This window comes from Paroedura picta, chromosome 13, assembly GCF_049243985.1.
Source record: "Paroedura picta isolate Pp20150507F chromosome 13, Ppicta_v3.0, whole genome shotgun sequence".
Lineage (NCBI taxonomy): Eukaryota > Metazoa > Chordata > Lepidosauria > Squamata > Gekkonidae > Paroedura > Paroedura picta.
In genome coordinates, this window is record NC_135381.1 from 26955575 (window position 1) to 26976321 (window position 20747).

The 20747-nt window shown below is 43.6% G+C and overlaps 2 protein-coding genes across 5 annotated transcripts; one reads left to right on the forward strand and one right to left on the reverse strand.

Annotated features, from left to right (window-relative positions):
• Window positions 1-279: 279 nt before the first annotated feature.
• On the reverse strand, window positions 280-12141 carry UPF3B (UPF3B regulator of nonsense mediated mRNA decay). 4 transcript variants are annotated; one of them, XM_077307251.1, is made up of 10 exons: window positions 11789-12141; window positions 9576-9682; window positions 9317-9423; window positions 8242-8340; window positions 7853-7963; window positions 6355-6398; window positions 4545-4733; window positions 2781-2950; window positions 1892-2213; window positions 280-1248 (listed from the first exon to the last, which is right to left on the reverse strand). In XM_077307251.1, the coding sequence occupies exons 1-10, from the start codon at window positions 12131-12133 to the stop codon at window positions 1102-1104; spliced, it is 1641 nt and encodes a 546-aa protein (XP_077163366.1). In that variant the 5' UTR covers window positions 12134-12141; the 3' UTR covers window positions 280-1101. The 4 variants fall into 4 exon arrangements, with proteins under 4 accessions (XP_077163366.1, XP_077163364.1, XP_077163367.1 ...); XM_077307249.1 differs by having other exon boundaries at window positions 2781-2959; window positions 11789-12139; XM_077307252.1 differs by having other exon boundaries at window positions 1892-2210; window positions 11789-12137.
• An 81-nt stretch (window positions 12142-12222) lies between these two features.
• On the forward strand, window positions 12223-16747 carry NDUFA1 (NADH:ubiquinone oxidoreductase subunit A1). The gene is made up of 3 exons (XM_077307256.1): window positions 12223-12471; window positions 14096-14185; window positions 16661-16747. Exons 1-3 carry the CDS (start codon window positions 12370-12372, stop codon window positions 16679-16681), a joined length of 213 nt encoding a protein of 70 aa, XP_077163371.1. The 5' UTR covers window positions 12223-12369; the 3' UTR covers window positions 16682-16747.
• The last annotated feature ends 4000 nt before the right edge of the window (window positions 16748-20747 follow it).

A 20747-nucleotide genomic window follows, 5' to 3' on the forward strand; every position in this document is an offset into this window, starting at 1 on the left:
AGGGGATACCTTTACCTTTACCTTTAATGCTGCATTCTGTACTGCATAGTAAACTAGCCTAAACCAGCTACAACTTTTAGTGTCAAGGTAGTATATTGGGGTGTAGTGTAAATAACTGGCTTCACTAGTGCACTAGCACAGTCGGAGGGCAGCATATGGAAAAAGGATTAACAACATCCATTTAAAGGGATCTTTGGACAGCATAAAAAACAATTTAGAAGACCAAATCAGAAGGGAAACTGGAAATCACAAGCACATTCAGAAATAATTTAAGCAAGCTTTAAATGGTATCTCTCAAGAGTTTTATTAAGTACAAAACAGCTGTGTTATGTTAGCATAAAGGAGCAACTCTCAGTAAAAGTTCTTTCTGGGTTGCAGGACACTCTTAATGCCTCAGGAAAGACAATGAAGAACTGAAATTGAACATGTCCCCCATATAACACTAGGAAAAAAGGAAAAGCTGGAAATGACTATACAGCTATATAAAGTTGCATCAGTACCTGGATATTACACAATATACAAACAAAAAAACGTATTTCATTTCAGTGACGATTTTATAGCCATCATGGGGGGGAAAGCTTAGCTGCCTCTTGATATAAAAATGCATTCTGCTTTCAGCTGCAAAGCAGCACCACAGGCAAAAATCTCTTTTTTAGTCCTAACACAAGGACTATTCCCCCCACCCAGTTAGTTAAGAATTCCACACAGCGCAATGATAAAGGCATCAACAGTTGAGCAATCCTGAGGGTCCAAGATGGCTGTATTTAAGTGCAAATACTGGTACATGGCTAGTATTTCAAAGAGACTGTGACATTGGAACACCTTTAGTCACACACCTTATTTTGGGGCAATTAAGCCTACTTCTAAGGAATCGGAAAGCTTTCTTTCCCCCGGCAGTTGGTTGTCACAACCAACCTCTCCTCCCACCTGTGGCAATGAACTGAGAGAATACAGTTTGTGTCTTGACTCTGCATTGAGGCTTTGAAACCCGAGACATCCAAAGGTTCTGTCCCCCTTTCCCCTCTTCCTCCTCCAAGGCACTTCTGGACTGCACAGTTCATGCTCTTTGGCTGCTAGGTCGATCCAAAAATCCACGGCTCATCAGTCTTCCTCTTTTGTGTTTGTCATCTCACATTCCAGCTTTTTATCCACTCCGTGATCAGGTGACTTTGAAGAGCTCTCATCATACGCACATAACCGACTTCGAATTCGAGCCCCTGGCTGGTAGAGCTGCATGGCTGGGCGATCCTGAAACATTAACAATATGTTCTGTTGTGACTATCTATGTTTAGTTTAATGTGGATCAGTGCTGGACTTGAAGGAGACCTGAGTTCAAGATCTCTCCTAGCCTTGTTGCTTACTGGGCGATTTTAGGCAAGTTTGCTACCTCTTAGCCCAAATTGAAGGGAGTCGAGGATTGGACAGTCATTCATGACTCACCCTGAACTCTTTGGAGAAAGGATTTAAAAACAAATATAATGTAAATGAGAACTAACAGGTAAGGCAATGGTTAGTAGAGCTGTTGAACTCAGGATAGCAAACAAACTACAGGAGACTGTTTTCAAGCACGGCCAGGTACTCCAGCATACACTGCAGCGTGCAAGCCCTAAACACAAATATTCTGGCAACTGAAGTGTCAATCCAGATGTTCAGGTTACATGGGAATGACACCATTTTATTTTAAAATAAATCTGCCGGAAAAAGGGATGTTTACTGCAACTGCATTAATCTTTAGCTAGATGTAAGCTGCATTCTAAATCAGCATTTAGTCCTTATATGATATTAAATACAGAAGAATTTGTAGCGATTTATCGAGCCTCCTAAACAACTAACCACAAAAGCTAAACGCACAACTTGTCAAAGAGTGAAAAACAGGCCACAGAATCAGCACCTTGTTTCTAATGCGATCCCTCTTAGCCATATCTTCTTTTTTATCGTCTTTGGTTACTTTCTCGGGTTTCTCCATATTGCCTAGATAGTCAGTCAGTTCAGACCGCTTTCCTTTGTCGCGCAAAGAGTCTCTTTCCTTTTTCGTATCTTCCTCTTTTCTTCTGTAAACCTTTTCTTTCTCAAAGCGTTCTTTCTGCCTCCGCCGTTCATCTTCATGGCGCCTGAGCTTGTCCCTCTCACGCTGGATTCTCTCATACTCTCGGTCCCGGTCATACTCTCGCTCTCTTTCTCGGTAGTCTTTGCCACAATCATCTTCCAATCTGCTTGGAGAGAGAGATTCAGAAATTCAGTCCAAGTACTGGATAATGAAACAAGAAAACATTGGCAAGGATAACTATGCACCATGACAACTCCAGGCAAAATTTAGGTATTGGTTCAAGTGGCAGTACTGAAAGCCACAGACAACATTGTCCCTCGTAATTCAGGCAAGATAACTACCAGTCTGATAAATGTAAGATTTTTCAGGTTCACTCCACGCACTATACAACAATATAACCAGGTTTGCCATTACACGTACATTCAACAGGGAATAAGGGGCCAGACCAACCAGTTTGATTAATGTACTTGTAATGTACACATATTTCAAAGACCTGCTTGTCACAGTCACTGCGAAGAGGCACTAATTCACAGTTACATCATTCACTATCTATTTGGAGACATTTATAAACTGCTTGGAAGACCAAAGAGTGAATTGTCATGTGATTTGCCAGAGATTATGTGTTTACCGTCTGCAGTTCCAGTTTGGAATGCTAGCAGATTTTAATTCAAGAACAGTTCCTGGATAAGACAGCCTACTTAACCAGCATATTCTATGAAGCAAGGATACGTACTGAGAAGAGAACGCTAACTTTTTGGCCTTCTCCTCTTTAGCCTCCCCATCGGAGCGCTTGGCTGGCGCACTGCTGATTGCACTGGCAGCCTTTTCCTCCCTCAGACACTCTTTCTCCAGTTTCTTGGCCTTTTCCTTTTTTTCAAAGTCTCTTTCATCTTTTTCTGGCTTCTTAAGTAGCTAGGAAGAGAACACATTTAGTTTTTTTCCTTACTAAATTAATTCTAATGCTAACCTATACTGTCTGTCATTACAGTTGGGGGGTGGGGGGCTGCTATTCTGTAATACAAGAACAGGGGATATTACCATAACTAGTTACTTCTATTATGAATGGCTGCAGGAAACTTACCTGTGTTTTGTATGGATTTATCCTATTTTCTACATACTCTAAGCAATTGCTAATGAAATAAAGATGAGCTTGTCAGTCCTGATTATAACGTTGCTGACACTGTTACTGACCGTTTGCTTTTGTGGTGCCATCAACATACACTGCAATTTGGAGAGAGCATATTATTTATTCATTTTCTTATACTTATATACCACCCTCTCTCACAGCTCAGGGCACTTTACATAGAACATGGGGAAACATATGCATAAGTACAGTAAAATTCATAGCAAGTAGGGTATAATTCATAATGTCAAATGAAATAACAGTAATAGCAGTGATTATCTATCTATCATCTATCTCTTTATTTTATTGCATTATACCTCCCTCCCATAAAGGCTCAGGGTGTTTCACATAGAATGTAACAGAACAGTACATTGAACTCACTGATTGTAATAAATGAATGGTAACCATAACAACAATGAACAGAGAAAACCTTCAGCATATAAACAATCTAACAGGCCCATGGTTGGTACAATCAGTTACATGGGTTCAGGGAGGGAGAATCGGGGCCCAGTAGCTGTTTTTAGTCCTGGTTGACCTCAACCAAATGCCTGGTGGAGGAGCTCCCTTTTGCAGTTTTAACTCCATCAGGGCCCGGATCTTATCTGGGAGCTTGTTCCACCGGTGGGAGCCAGGACAGAAAAGCCTCTGGTCCTGATTGAGACCAAGCAGACTTCCTTGGGCCCAGGGATCACTAGCCAGTTGGAGGTGGCAGAGCATAGAGCTCTTTGAGGGGCATAGGCATGAGGAAATTTTTGTACTGTGTCACAAATATAAACCCAAAGAGTTCCGCAGGGCCTGCAAAAGGGAGCTCCTTCACCAGGCATTTGGTTGAGGTTGACCCAGACCATTGCTTCCAATTGGCACTCAGCCCCCCCCCCCCCCATTATGACCGCCACTAATCTGCCTAACGCAGTGGGTCCCAGTAAGAGTTGAGCTGAGGCTCCTTTGCAGTTCTATCATATTATTGCTGTTATCATGTTGGGGTTATTGGTGTTGCACTGTTATTGCTGTTGTCATATGTGTTCCTCATGTTATCTGTATTTGTTTCCTGTTCCCTGTAAACCGCCCTGAGCCTTCGGGGAGGGCGGTATATAAATATAAATAAAATAAAGGAATTTCCATGTTAGGGCATGAACAACAGCTGACCAACAGCATTACTATGGTTTTATTGCAGAGCAGTCATCTGCAGACTCAGTCATAATTTATCCTCAAGAAAACATTCATAGGATGGCAACCTTAAAAGACTGTGTCTACGTATGGAGCAAAGGCATACAAATTCTACTGAGCTCCACTCAAAGTACATGCTTGCATTGTCACAACATTTCATAAAGCGTGCACAAGGGCTGTGTTTGTCCTCCAAGAACAAAGTGATACCTTAATCTTTGGTTCATCTTTGGATCTGTCCCTTTCCTTTTCTGGACATCTCTCCACCTTCTTTGTTTTTTCAGCTTCTTTCCTTTTTCTCCTTTCTTCCTCTTTCCATTTCCTCCTCTCTTCTTCCCTTTGTCTTTTCCTCTCTAGTTCCCGCCTCCTCCTCTCCTCTCGTTTTTCCTCTCTCAGTCTCTGGAAAGGAAAAAATGAAATGAGGGATGAAGCCCTTCCAAGGTCTGGGTTAGGAAAGCCTCTCCCCCAAGACTGCCCAAGTGAACTGAATACAAAATTATAGTTAATTTTTTAAAGGGCAAATATAATTCTTGAACAACATCAGAAAAGCCCAGCACTTTCTCTTCCAATTATATGTAGAAATTTTACTGCAGCTCACATGTACATAATAGAGTGAGAGAAAACAGGGTTACTGAATGTTAGCCAGAATGTTGCTTTAACTGCATGTCTTCTAGAACAGTAGAGATATAAGAGGGGGATGGATAAGAAATTTGAGGAATTTTGTTTGATCCTATATAAAGAGTCCAGCTTTTTAGAAGCTGGCATGGCTGAGGCTGTTTTTTTTTTCAAATAGGTGCTGTAAGGTCTTCAAACCCTTCTAGGATCAGTAGAGTGATCGAGGTTGGAGTTTCTGAATAAAGGCTAAGTACTTTGTCTCTTGGATGAATGTCTGAGGAGGAGCCATCTAAATCCAAGGCTTTTGCCATACGGAGGAGTTGTTCAACATGCAAACTGTAATCTTCGGATGGGGATGAAAGAGAGGGATCCCCAATGGAGTCGTCTGGGGAAGGATCAGATGCAGTGCTGGGGGAGGGTGAATGGGTTCACCCATTTCCACCTCCAAGGCATGGGGATGGGGCTCGTCAAACCCCAAAACCACTTGCGGCTCCTCTACAAATGGACGATCCTACTGGCCAATATAGGCCAGGGATGGTTAGTATGAGGCTCTGGACACTGAATGCCACACAGCCAGTTGACATTCTAACCTAGGAATTGAAGCTTCCTGACTGGGGACCGAGGGGGGAGGGAGATGGTTTGTTGAGTCAGAACCAAAGGACCCAAGGATTTGTCAGCCGAGCCATAGTTGGAATGGCTGGAACGGTCTCTATTTTTGGACTTCTTAAGACGTCTTTGAGTGAGGTTCAGAAGGTTGAGACCTGGGGTCTTGATCTGTTAAGGCCTCTGTGTTAGAGGGGGCCAGGGATGGAGTAACATAGGCTGGTCTCTTTTCAAGATGGGTCAGAAACAACGCTGGAACTGAAGCCGTTGAGTGAACCAAAGCCGCTCTAGGGGTACGAGCAGGAAAGGACGGTGTGGGCTCTGAGGCCAGTTTTGGACGGCCCGCCAATAGGGCCTTTTCCCAAAGCACGGCCTTCTACCTGGAGGAACGATCTGACCTGACTTTCAGAGTGAAATTCTGACAGATCCAGCATGCAGTGATGTTATGTCCCTCACTGAGACAGGTCATGTTCTTCTATGTGGGGGATCTTAACCACACAGTAGGAACACTTTTTAAAGACAGCTCTTATTTTTTCCTATGGCCTCAAAGGCTATCAAAAGAGGCAAGTGTTCTTCGCAATGGCGAAAAAGAAACTGCAGGTATGGGGTGCTCCACCTCTGATCACATGTGCATCTTGAAGGGAAACCATGCACATGCACACCATGTTAGGGTAGTACCACCCGCTATAGGAGCTTAGCTGGAAAAACATCCCATCGTTGGCCTGTGCTTACACAATCCTAATGTAGGGCTGCATCACAAGATGGATAATGAATCTCTTTTTAGGTCTCAAAGAATACTCACCTGCTTGTTCTTCAAGAAGTTCAATAGAGGGGTGGTCTTTTTTGCTAAGCATAGAAAGAGAAAATGTTATTGCCACTGTAACTATAAAATTAGATTAAGATCTCTCAACGCAAAAGTCAATCACAGTTGTATACAATTGCTAGTCCACGGGGGTTCAGATACTTTGTTCTGGGAACTAGATTACCTTGTCTGAGAAAGTCTATCTGGAGCTTATTACAATCACTTGTTACAGGACTACTTTTTTTTTGTTACATGCCCTTTTGAAGTACTGCAGCTGTGAACTGATTACATAAAGCAGGGGTAGACAAACTGCGGCCCTCCTGATGTCAATGGACTACAATTCCCATGAGCCTCTGCCAGCAGTCGCTGGCAGGGGCTCATGGGAATTGTAGTCCATGGACATCTGGAGGGCCGCAGTTTGACTACCCCTGACATAAAGGGCTGTCAATCTATAGTTCAGTATATGCCTAGAACACCACAGGTCATTTAATGAAGACAGAACAACAGAAGTATACTAGCAGCGGCAGAATTTTACAGCACTTACAATTTCTGACAGAAATGTGCCTGCAGACAAATAGATTAACACACTACATTAAAAAACAGCCATTAAGTAATTGCCCAGGTACATTTAAGGAAGGTCTGGAAACAAATATAGTTTTCAAAAGAGGTTTGTAGTGTAAAGCTAGAAAAAAATCCTATTGAATATGCTTAAAGTAGCTCTTTCCACTCTTGTTGTAATTTGTACCTGTAAAGGGCTCTGTTGCAGGTTACATACTATGGAGAAACCATAATCACCTAATAGTATTAAAATACTGTCAGAAAGCTATCTGATGTAGGTTACCAGCAGCATAATCTTTTCCTGTTGAAGGCAGGCTATTTGTTTCCAGGCACAATTCAAAGTGCTGGTTTTATCCTTGAAAGCCCTAATAATCCTGGAATCATGGTGTCTGAAGAATCAACATCTTCAAGGTAAGAGGGACTAATATCTGTACAACCACCTTCAGAAACTATGGCAACTCACCGTGGGAACTTCTTCTCCAAATATATTTGCTAAATTTTAACTCAATTCTCTCTCAGGCACTTTGGATACTGAAAGCAAGTGGTTGCTTTAGTCTATTTTAAAATATTCAGTCACTTGGAATTTTGTTCCACTCTGGGTTTTTTTCTAGTATTATTGCTTTAACTCTAAGAAACTATTGAAATATAATATTGTGGCCTTTATTGAGATTTTATTCTGTGGATTTGTTTTGTACTGTGATATTACTTTTGACTAAAGCAGCACCATGGCAAAGAACATGGAACTTGCATGCATTGTTTGGTACAATGTTTAATGCATTTCCTCCCTGCCACATAAAATGCAACCAATCAGTCAGAAAATATGATCTTTGTAAAAGCAGCAATATATAAAAACATATTGCTTTTCAAACATACACGAAGACATACCAAATATTCTCAAGGAAGCATGCTCAGATTCATAGTGGTAACATTCATTTTGTACCTATCAGTTCTTTGTTTCTTGCCTCTATTTCTTCTAGCAAAGTCTCAGGAGTGGATGTTAGTTTTTCATCATCAGCACTGTAACTCTCTAAGAATTTCTTATACTCTGGATCTGATGAGGAACAAAAAGTGTACACATCATAAAGAAGCACAAACTTTCACACTGGTCATTCAACAAAAACATTAAACCAGAAGTTAGTAATCCCAGCAGTCATGTCAGATGCTTATCTACTCAAGAGATCTTTCCTTCAAATTACTATTTCTGGATACTGTTAGGAATGCAGGTCTGAAGCCTGCATTGCAACAAGCCCTAAAGCCAATATCAATGAATTGATTCTCCACTAGAATGCCAACTGGAATCACACACCACAAGCAACGATTGTTACTAACCATCTTCAATGGTCCCAGCTTTGGCATCCTTTTTCTTATTTTTCTTTTTGGCAGCTTTCTGAAATGGTGCAAATTCCACTATGGCGGGATACTCCAGACCTATTCATACATTGAAAAAAAAAAAAGGCTTAACATCATTGGTGGTTTTTAAGGACACCACCCACCCCCGGTTAATAAAATGTGTTCAAGGGCCACTTTCACAGAACACTCTGCTTACTCGCAGGAGTAGGCCAATTCTGCTCACAGAGGCAAAAAATGTGTCCAGTGAATTGCCCTTGAAACTACTACACAGCAGATTATGGATTTTTTTTTAAATGGGAAAATTATTATAATGAATTCACACATGGATTAACTGCTGAAGTTCAGTGAACAGGTGCTTCTTAAACAAGAGAGACTACCGTAGCACTACTTCATAAAAATAAATTGGGCTATATGAAGAATGGTAAAGGAAAAAAAGAATACAAGCAGAATGATTCTGTAGTACAGGCTCAATTGCTGCTGTTCAAGTGGGGGATGCTAATACAGCATCCTATGACAGGCTACTGAAGCACAACGACCTGTCCGGCATGCGTGTTACATATTGGACATTTCAGTGCATCTGGATCTTGAGCAAGAGGACTGGTGGTAATTATGCCCTGTTACCCCTCTCCCCCTCCTTCTCATTTTTACATAGGTCTTGCATAGCAGTAGTGCTAGGACTTGTAAAATGGGTTCAGGTCATCACTGCTTCAGCACTACAAAAGGAAAGGATCACCTGTCCTGAATGCCTTGACATACTCACTAGGAAGCAAGCCTGACTGATGCTAATGGGACTTGCATTTAGGGCATCACATTAAGGGCTGCTGTGGCAGCTAGGCATAAATACTAAACTGACATCCCAATAAATTCCATTGAAACCCAATGGGACTTACTGACCGGTTATCTTGTACAGGCTGCAAGTTATCCTCTGGAATCTTGGTAAAAAGGCATGGTCGCTTCCAGAATTACAGCCTCATTACTTCTCAATTAATATGTGTCTCAGTATAAATAAATTAAAGAGATGTGACAGACAGAACCAAGTTTTAGGCTTACTTGCCTTTGTGATCAATAAAAACATAACCATCAAAGCGATCCCTGAATAGAACTATATCTTCTTGGTTTTTAAAGTTGATGTATGCTCTGGAAAACATGTGTGGATACAAACTGCAGAAGGACAGAAAATGGCAATGTATAAGGAAACGTTGCTGACTGATGACCGCATATATACACAATACCAACGGGTGTAAAAACGGAAAGACATTCATGACATGCCACTGTTCCATGCAAGCCAACCAAGGGACCCAAGTTCCTTTTACCTTGAATCATTAGCAAAGAATTCAAAGTAGTCATGCTCAGGCAAAGGCTGGAGATGTTCTTCAAGCTGTTCCTTGGTCAGACTGGGAGGCAGGCGTCGAATCACTACCTTAAAATGGGAAAAGTTTAATTTGTTTACAAACGTCTTTATGCATATACTCTGCAAACTCCTTTTTGGACATTTTATTAAGTTGCAAAACAAAAGTTATGGATCTTTGAAGGGAACCCTCCATATATAAGCTTAGATCCAGTGATGCGCAAGTGTAAACATAAAAAAGATTAGAGCAGTTCTACCTAACCAAAAACTTGCACAAGTGGAAAAAAGTCTTGCTTAGCACTAGCAGGTTTGAGAGTGGGTTTTTTTTTTTTTGCATTTCTACTTGCAAGAAGGGCTTTAGTGCAAACCACAAATTGGTGATGGATCCAAGTCAAGTTCAGTTTGTTACAGATTAATTAACAGAAGTTATTCGTAACAGCCTAATGCTTTTTCAGCATCTAATGCACTTTTGTAAATGAATATTTAATGCTCCTGTTGCATAAAACACCACTTACTCATTGGTTCTTCCTATTAGAAGGCATTTCCCTCCAATGAAGCTAAATACCTGAAATTTTTTCACCAGTCAATCCCCAGTATCAAAGATCACCTTTGAAATAATTAGCAAGACATTTTGGTTGCTAGTAATATGTACTAAAATTACCATGCTCTTAAAGACTAAATATTCACTAACAAAAGAACTTACGGATTTTGAGGTATGCATTAATTTATTTGTATTCCACTTTTTACTTCATTGTCAGCTCAAATCAGCCTACAAAAACATGTGCCAACAGGAATAGTACAATTAAACAGAAAGAACATCACCATTATCTCCATTGCAATGCTTCTTCCCCAGAAACTGGGGGAAAATATCAATCCCCATCAAATATACTCTTGACCAAGATTACTTTATATGTTTTCAAAAATAAATGGGAAGAGCACCCTCTTGACCATTTCCAGGAAACTATTCTAGAAAAGATGTGACAACCAAAAAGCAAATTATTGAGCTGCAAGTGACCTAATATATTTTAGCTCTTGAACAATCAAAAGAAACTACTGAGAGGATTCAAACTGGTACAGGTTTTTAGTGGTAACATCTAACTTATTAGAAATCTATAGTAACATCTAGCAAAAGCACACTACAGTTGAAAGATAGAGGTTCAAAACTTTCTCAGACAACATTCTTCCCACTAAATCACACTTAAAAATAACAGCCTGAAACTGATTATTTATAAAGGCCATTTGTGCCACAAAAAGAAAACAGCTCCACAAAAAAGGGCTAAAGTCATTTTTTATTTTTGTTTTTGGGGCCCAATGAGTCCCCCTCTGTAGCACATTGCAATAGTGACTACCAATGGCAGAGGCAGCTCATTTGTGATCTCACCAGTCCAGAGGCCCTTGGTGGGAAAAGAGGAAGGATACAAGTTTCAGCTGGATTACAAAGTCAACAAAATGAATGAAAATTTGCTCTGGATCACACAACTTTAAGCTTACTAAAGATGCCAACAGGTGCTTGCACATTTTGAATGTAACGCACAATTCTATGAGAAAATAACCATGCCAGGGAAAAGGGTTCATCATACTCCTGTTTGGTGCACTAGTTGCTTATACAAATTATGCCAAAATGGAAACATACAAGGACACATCCAGAAGCAGTAGAGCCAAGGGACAGCTCCAGCACCTGACTGTACGCTAGCGCAACGAGAGCAGACGCTGGTGGTAGGGAAAGTCTTAATAACATTGTCCCCAGTTTCCCTGCATGTGGAAAACTACCCTGTGAGGCTCAGCCCAGCATTCTCCTCGCCATCCCTCCATATGCAACAAAAGTCCTCAGAGACGCGCTTGTCAAGGCCATGAGCCCATCTCGCCATGCTAGTTTCCTACAGGCATGGAAACAGTCTAACTACCACGCAGCCGGAATCAGCAGTCCACAGAAAAGCTCCGCCGCCACCCGACCGCATCAACCAGGGCCTAACGCAGGGGTAGTCAAACTGCGGACCTCCAGATGTCCATGGACTACAATTCCCATGAGCCCCTGCCAGCGAATGCATTCGCTGGCAGGGGCTCATGGGAATTGTAGTCCATGGACATCTGGAGGGCCGCAGTTTGACTACCCCTGGCCTAACGGGGCTAGCCCCTCTGAGCGCGAGCGGGCGGGCAGGCGGGCAGGCAGGGACGGACCTTGCTGAGCGTCTCTTTCTTCTCTTTCGGCCGTTCGAGCTTATCCGGCTCGCCGCCCGCTTTGGCGTCCGCTCCAGCCATGGCTCCTCCTAGGCCGGTGGGGGTGAGAGGGCCGCCTCGCTTCTCCTTCGGCCTGGCATTTTCCTTATCCTCCTTCATCGCACACGCAGCCACCTTCCCCGCTCCGTCCGCCTCAGCTCTGGCTCGTGCGCGCATTGGCCATCCCTCCTCTCGCGGGAGTAGCGGGGGAAAACCCGCCCCCAAAGCGACACCCCCGCCGGGGGCATAGAGACGCACCACTACGCCGGGCCTCATAGTTGTCATGGAGATGCCTGTCCCCGACATATCCCGGGCGGGACTGCAACTCCCGGCATGCCCCACAACCCATCGCGGCCTCCTCATTTCCGGCACGCGCCAAGTAGTTGATTGGCTTTCCTTGTCATCACAGTAACAGCCGTGGCGCGCGACGCCTTCTGGGAAAGGTCGGGTGCTCGGCTAGGGCCTTCCGCATATGCGCAGCGATTACGGGGTGCAACTTGAGGACAGAGAAGGTCTTGCAAGAGCGCTCAGGTGCCGCCGGGATGTGGTACGAGATCCTGCCTTGCTTGACCCTCACGTGGGTGTGCTTGAGTATCCCCGGATTCAGCACCACCTGGATCCAGAGATACACGAACGGGGGAAAGGTGAGGGGAAGTGGCAGCGAGAGTACTTCTGTGTGACCCTAGTTGGTTCTTGCTCTTTCTTGATAGTCCGCTTTATCCCGGCCTTTCTCCAGTGAGCTCGGGGCCCATTCTGCATGCAACAGATAATGCAATTTCAATGCACTTTAGAAGTAGATTTTCCTGTTCCGCACAGGACAATCCAGCTGCCAAAGCACATTGAAAGTGCTTTATCCTATGTGTGCAGAATGGGCCCAGGGCAGCGTTCATTGTCTCCTTTACCTCGCGTTATCCCCGCCATAACCTGGTGAGGGTTTGATTAGGGTTACCAACCTCCAGGTGGGGCTTGGAGACCTCTCAGCAATCCAGTTTAACTCCAGACATGTGATCAATTTCCCTGGGGAAAAAAGGCTGCTGTGAAGGGCAAATCCTATGGAGGTGGCCAAACTGTAGGTCTCCAGATGTTTATGTGGGTATCCAGGGCCCATTATGCACATGTCAGATAATGCACTTTCAGTGCACCTTAGAAATAGATTATCCTTTTCTGAATGGGAAAATCCAGCTGCAAAATCACATTGAGAGAGTGTGCAGAATGGGCCCAGGAGACAGCCCTAAAACGGCCGATTTTTGCTAGGGTTGAGGACAGAGAGTGATAATGGAGGAGAATCCCTCACAAATGTGGAATCCCACAGGGAGCAATTATCTCCCCAATAGTATTTAATATCTTCATGCGCCCTCTTGCCCAGCTGGTCCGAAGCTATGGCTTGAGCTGTCACCAGTACACTGATGAAATCCAGCTCTATCACCTGATGGACAATTAGCATGAAAACCCACCTTATTCCTTGGCTAGATGCCTGGCGTCTGTAGTGGAATGGTTTCGGCATAGTCACATGAAACTCAACCCCTCAAAGATTGAGGTCCTCTGGACAGGTGGAAAAGAGTTAGATCAGGAAGTGTGCCTCCCAAACCTGAATGGTGTGCAACTTAAAACTGTGCAGTTGGTCAGGAACCCAATTGGGCATGATCAAGTCACAAAAGTAGCTCAACTGGCATTTTTCCATCTCTGTCAAGCTACTAGCACCCTACCTGGTCCCAGAACACCTAGCTGCAGTGATCCATACAACAGTCACCTCTAGGCTGTAACTCACTCAGATTCAGAGTACCTTTATTGGCACAAAACTCACTGTAACTCACTCTATGCAGGCCTTCCTTTATCCCTGCACTTGAAATTACATTTGGTCCAAAATGTATCTGCTCGCATACTCATCCGAACACCATGATGAGCCCACATTACCCCAATCCTTCAGCAGCTGCACTGGCTACCAATTAAGTACCAGATCAGGTTTAAAGTGCTGTTACTCATCTTCAAGGCCATATGCAGTATGGGTCCTGCATACCTCAAGGATCATCTGCTTATCCATATCCCCGAAGAGTGACACACCCTATCCACTCTTACAGATTGGTGATCCCTGGCCCCAAAGAAGTCTTGGCCTTAGCAAGATCTAGGGCCTTTTTGACCATGGCCCCATTCAGGCGGAATGAGCTTTCCTCTTTCTGATGTCAGCTTTGCATCTAATTTTTTTCAGTGACATGGTATCATTTCTCTTTTTTCTTCCCTCTATTCTCTGATGTATTTCTATGTACTTAGGAGAAGAGGGTTGCTCTTAATGGCTATCAATGGCGCCTGATGGAAAGGGACAGGCGGGTTTCCCAAACCAATCGTTACTATGAATCAAAGGTGAGTTTTTAACAGATGTCTTGGTACAAAGTGATTGGAGCAAAACTAGCATTGAAAGATTGAAATTCATCAGCATTTCACCTCTGCCTTGGTCCCTGAGTGATTTCTGGGCTGGGTTCTACCCCTTAACATCTTGTTCACAGCGACCCATCTCAAGGAGAAATGAAAGTAGGATGTGGCCTTCAGGCAGAAAATAAATTCAGTGTAATCTGTGTTGGTCTGATGCAGTAGAACAAAGTCTGAGGCCACTGGTACCTTTAACATAAGGTGACCAGATTGACCATTGGTAAAGTGGGGCATCATTGACCCGGGGGGGGGGTGTCTTGATTAAAAATTTGGTCTATATGGAGCAACAGAAAGTTACATAGAATGCATAGAACGCAAAAATAGTATTGTAATATATATTTTTTAATTTCAACATTAGTACAATTTGCCAGGTGCCCCCAGATTTCCCTCCAAAAGTGGGACAATCTAGTCACCTTACTTTCACACCAACAGAGTTTAATTCAAGGTATAAGCTTTCATGTTCAGATACAATGAAACAGAATTTATTCAACCGTTACATGGGGGGGGGGGAGGGGGGTTAGTTGCCAGGAAGGTTTGTAATCTATCTTTGCCTGGGAAGTTGGTATACAGAAATTCCAGATCCATGGTGGTTAAAATAGTATTCTCAGGAAGGTTGTTCAAAGATTGTATTTTCCTCAGAAAACAAGTCAATGGTAAAATAGCAGTGCTGAGTCCTGGATGATGAGATGATGTAGACCAGGGGTAGTCAAACTGTGGCCCTCCAGATGTCCATGGACTATAATTCCCAGGAGCTCCTGGGAATTGTAGTCCATGGACATCTGGAGGGCCGCAGTTTGACTGCCCCTGATGTAGACATTCTGAATGCTAGTATTTCTGTATTTGGCTTATTCATGGATTAGACCTATGTGTGTGTGTGTGGGGGGGGAGAATGCTTTCATTTGTTCAAGAAGTCCTCTTTTTTGCTCTTTTTTCCTGCTTGCCTTTCTTTTGTGCAGTGTTGCTTTTTGATGCCCAAGCATTTATCTAATAGACCTTGGTTCCTTAATAGCCCAGTTACTGCCTCATCTAATTATTATTTTTATCTCCCCTTTCCCAGAGTGGGTTATATGATTCTTCTCTGCTTTGTCCTTATAACTACCCTTTGATTTAGATTAGGCTTAGAAAGATGGGAGTGGTCTGAAGTCACCTGGTATGTTTTGTGGCTGAGTACAGATTTGAACCGAATCTCCCTTTTCTAATACACTGGCCACAACACAGCACTGATTCATACCCATTTGCCATGTTCCTCCCCCAGCCTTTCTTTATCACTTCCAATATCTGCTGGCAACCGACTGACATGTTATCTCATGATACTGGGCGCATATACGAAAAACAGGCACTGTTATCCAAGCAAATGACCATAGTGGGGTGTTGGAGGCCACAGCTGGTGGGTTGAGGGCAGCAGAAAATGGGGTTAATTTTCTTGACAGAGTAATGTCAGTCCAAGCTCTGGCCTACATGTGCTTAAGGATGTTTTATCTATTTTCTGCAAATGGCTTGTTCTTGTCCACAAAGTATTGTCTAATGTTCAGGGCACCCACATGATGCTTATATTGTTTACTTGGGCAAAATGACCCAAACTTAATTCTGCATTTTCATACCACAGTAACACACCTGAATTTGGTAAATGTTACTCATGGACCTCATATTGTATGCTTTCTCCATTCCTTCAAGAGGAATTATCAACCATTGTGGGTTCAATTGTAGCCATGGACTTCCTCGCAGTTTTGTAAAATCATTATATATACAGGTGATGTTTAAAAAATTATCATTGGGGAAGAACCATATCTCTCTGAAAATTTCCCCTAAGATGGACAAGAATTTCCAGGGTATTAAAGGAATCCTTTTTCCTAGGTGCTGACGATTTGATCTTTCCATTATGGAACCTTGTACATACAACGACTCCACAACCAAATCCATTACAATGATTCTCAACCCTCTTGTGCTAGATACTATAAATTTGGCATTGAGTCCCTGCCAAAGAATTGTCCAGACTGAAGTTTGCAGGGCTCTGTGCCATTGCAGCAGAGAGGCCAATTGCAACCAGAATAGCTGTTATGGCTCAACTCTGATGTTGCAAAAGAGCTTATCTGCCTGATGGTGCATCCAGGAAGTGCTGCGGGTAGACATTTCCACTCAGGAATTCCAGGTAATTTACACTGATTCCTCTCGTGGCATTTGAACCCTCATGTCCGGTGTGTGTGTGTGTGTGTGTGTGTGTGTGGGAACTAGGCAGGAAAATCACTCCTTGTGCAGCACAACACTGCTTCCACTGCACAGGACCACTGACTTTCTGTTGTTAACAAAAATAAGCAGAGAAGTACCTTGGAAAAGGATTTGTTAACTCTTCGATAGCATCAATGATATCTAGCAAAAGCCTTTAACATTGTCTAACTTTGTATTTTTCAGGGCTTGGAGAACATTGACTAAACCCAAGGCATGATAAATTCTATGTGAACCAGACTAATATCAATAAAATGTATTTGACAAAGTGTATCTCATATTAAGTATAACTTGAGTATGGGTTAAAGGTAAGCACCGGGTCATGTCTAACCCTTGGGGTGACACCCTCTAGCGTTTTCATGGCAGACTCAATACGGGGTGGTTTGCCAGTGCCTTCCCCAGTCATTACCATTTACCCCCCAGCAAGCTGGGTACTCATTTTACCGACCTCAGAAGGATGAAAGGCTGAGTCAACCTTGAGCTGGCTGCTGGGATTGAACTCCCAGCCTCATGGGCAAAGCTTTCAGATGGCTGCCTTACCACTCTGCGCCACAAGAGGCTCTGAGTATGCATTAGGAGGATATAAATGTCTAGCTCTCAAGAAATAAAGTGGAACATCTTAAATTAATCTCCAAATTTGTTAATGTAAGATCTGTCCGTCCCCCCCAAGACACACCTTATGAGGGATCTGCTTGTCTCATTGATGGTTGGAGAGACTTTTGATAAACCATTGCCTTTTATATTTAGAAAGGAAAATTCCTCCCCTTCTTTGTCTCAGCAGCTTGAAAACCTGTTTTTTATATCCTGTACTATCTAAACAAGTACAGTAGGGTCTGTTTTCCAATTTCAGCTGTTTCAAGGCGTGTTTTGCTACTCACTTGAAATGCTGAGGCAAAGCCCAAAGTCTGTATTTTTCAAGTTGTAGGACTCATTTAAAAAGCTAAAATTATCCTAAACAGATTTCCAGTCTATTTAGATGGTAGCAACAAAGGTATAAGTGAGGAAAATGAACTACACACAATCATGTGATTTAAGCTAAGAGCTTGCTGAATTTTTTTTAATGGCTTGGCTTGGCTTAGATAGGCAAAATACAAGTCCAGGAGCACCTTAAAGACTTCCAGGATATACATTTTGTAAGTCAAATTTACAATGTGAACATTGACCTTCAGAAGTTTAAACACTGAACATTTTTGTTGGTCTTTAAATGTGCTACTGGACTGGAATTTTGTTCTACCACTATAGACTGATATGGCTACGCTCCTAAAATGCTATGGCAGTTATTCCACAGCTGAGAAGACCTGACTTTTGGGACTTCACACCTTACCTCTGAATGTAGGGTGGGGGAGAGAGACATACAAACATAGTATGTACACATGAAATCAGGGGTTGTCCATCCATCCAGGTAGTTCTTCAAATACCTTGATCCCCAGTGTCAAACCATGAGTGATGCTTTTCTATGTAACCTGGTTCTCTTGCATACTCCTGTCAATTTATTGTGATTGTGTTCTCTGCTACCTCTTTGATCCTTTAGTTAGCCATCCTGACTTAGGTGTGAATGCCTGCATGTCTTGCCTCATCTCCCCTCCTCCCTCCCAGGCATCTCTTGGGAAATACTATCTCAAAGACCTTGAGCACCAAATTCTGTCCATTTTGTCAACAAGGACTGTTCGTGCCCAAACATTTAGCACTGGGAGGGGCTGTGGGCATTGGATAGGTATGGGGATGTTCGTTTAGCATCCACAGTCTTAGCAAGGACCCCGTCATGTTCTAATGGTTATTTCCTGAGCTTTCTTACTTGAAGTGACATTACAAAAGATGGCAGCCGGGACAGTCACATAATCAGACTGCTACCACAAAACACTTAGGCTGCCAAAAAAATAATACACCCAAACCAATCAAAAATCTGGCAAAAACTCAAAAACTTTTTTTTTAAGAAACTGAACTGAGCCTCAAAACCATTGGGAGCTGAGCCAGTCCGCCACCGACACCCCCCAAACTACCAGGAGCTGGGCCACTGGGATCTGCATGGGGCTGTTGCCTCCAGCTGAAGGCCTCCTAGGTGCCCAAGTGGTCGAGAGCTCCGCTGCTGCTGCCTTCCCCAGACCATCGGGGACTGTGCTGGACCGCCACCACATTGAGCATTGGAGCCCGCACTGAGCCACTGCCCCTTCGCACCTGGACAACTGGGGGCCACCGCTGCCTCGCCCCAGACCATTAGGGGCTGTGCTAGGCTACTGCCCCCACATTGGGATCCCACCACCATTGCACCCAGGCTTGCAGGGCTGAGCCACTGTCTTCACGCCCAGGCCAGCACCAGCACCACATCGCCACCGCAGGATTAACCATGAGGACAGACCCCTTGGACGTTGCTGAACATTGCCGCCCACCAGTCTACCAGGAGTGACAATGGGGAGGGTCTCCAGAGCGTGGCCAGTCATCACCGCACCCTATCCACCTGACCTTCAAGGAGTGGTCATTGGGGCGGACTCAAAAGAGCGTGACTAGCCATTGCTGCCCTCAAACCCACCCAACCATCAAGTGAGCAGAAGCAGAGGAGAAGTTCTGGGTACGGGCCCTCTAGTGCAATCACTGCAGGATCAGCCTTAGACTGGGCCCAAGAACAAAGACATTAAAAGGGTGCAAAAAGTGCTGGGTTAGTGGGGTGTGTGTGTGGGGGGGGGGCTGGACATAGACTTTGTTTCATAGAGGGGGGAATCCCATCAAAAAATCTCTGCCCCCACTGGAGGGAGGGGAAACAACATAATCTTCATTTCATGGGGGGGGGGGTTGTACATGACAAGCGATCAAACCATAACAAATTTGGAAGATATTTTATTTAAGTGGGAAACTCTTAAAGGGTTGTGAATAATTTGGAGGGAAAAGCAAGTGGGAAACATTAGTTCAACTGAAAAGAGAGGGAAGGGAGGGGGAGGGATAGGCACCTTTCAAATCGGCACTCTCTAAATGGGGAACATTGTATAGACAGAAAAGAGGGGAAAAAGGGAAGAGACAAGAAAGAAGCACTTTTTCAACCACCACCAAACCCTTTGTTTCAACTCACAGCAATGTTCCTAATTAATTTAACCTCCCACCCACCCCAACCAAATCCAAACTGATTGCTGCCTTATCCAAATTGATCTGACCTCACCCAATCAATTCAACCCCCATCCTTTAATCCAACCCCTTTCTCCCAACCCAACTCAAATTAATTTGTTCCTAAGCCTTAATGACCAGTGACTACTCTCTATCAATTATCCCCCAATCAATTTAGACCTGCATTAACATCCAAATTATCCCTCTCGACACACAACATGACCCAACATCCACACACTCAACACACATCACACAACTAGACTGGGCAACCCTGAGATGCCATAATTGGTGATCAGGGCCATCCCTCCAGAACTAAACACCCTACAGCAAACTACACCCTACATGCACCCAGCAAATGGAATGCGAAGCCCTGAGATACCTCGAGCAGCAATCAGGACTTTCCCTCCAAAGACACACCATCTCACTACACACAACAGAAGCCAATCCCCCACTAAAGACAACCGGGGTCCTAGGGAACCCTAGAAAAATTAACCACCAAGCCAAATCCAAATTCATAGAATCATAGAGTTGGAAGGGGCCATACAGGCCATCTAGTCCAACCCCTTGCTCAACGCAGGATCAGCCCTAAGCATCCTAAAGCACCCAAGAAAAGTATGTATCCAACATTTGCTTGAAGACTGCCTGTGAGGGGGAGCTCACCACCTCCTTAGGCAGCCTATTCCACTGCTGAACTACTCTGAAAAATTTTTTCCTGATATCTAGCCTATATCGTTGTATTTGTAGTTTAAACCCATTACTGCGTGTCCTCTCCTCTGCAGCCAATGGGAACAGCATTCTGCCCTCCTCCAAATGACAACCTTTCAAATACTTAAAGAGGGCTATCATGTCTCCTCTCAACCTCCTTTTCTCCAGGCTGAACATTCCCAAGTCCCTCAACCTATCTTCATAGGGCTTGGTCCCTTGGCCCCAGATCATCCTCGTCGCTCTCCTCTGTACCCTTTCAATTTTATCTACATCCTTCTTGAAGTGAAATTCAAAGAAACTAAGCAAGAAAGCCAGGGTCCAAGTTCCCTAGAAATTAAACTGTTAGCTACCCAAGAAGAGTCAACCAAACATCAGACATGGAAGGCCCACAAATATCAGGCACAATCACAGTCATAACATCAATAGAGGACCCAAGGGAGTAAGGGATCCCAATATTAAGGAGAAGAGGCAGAGA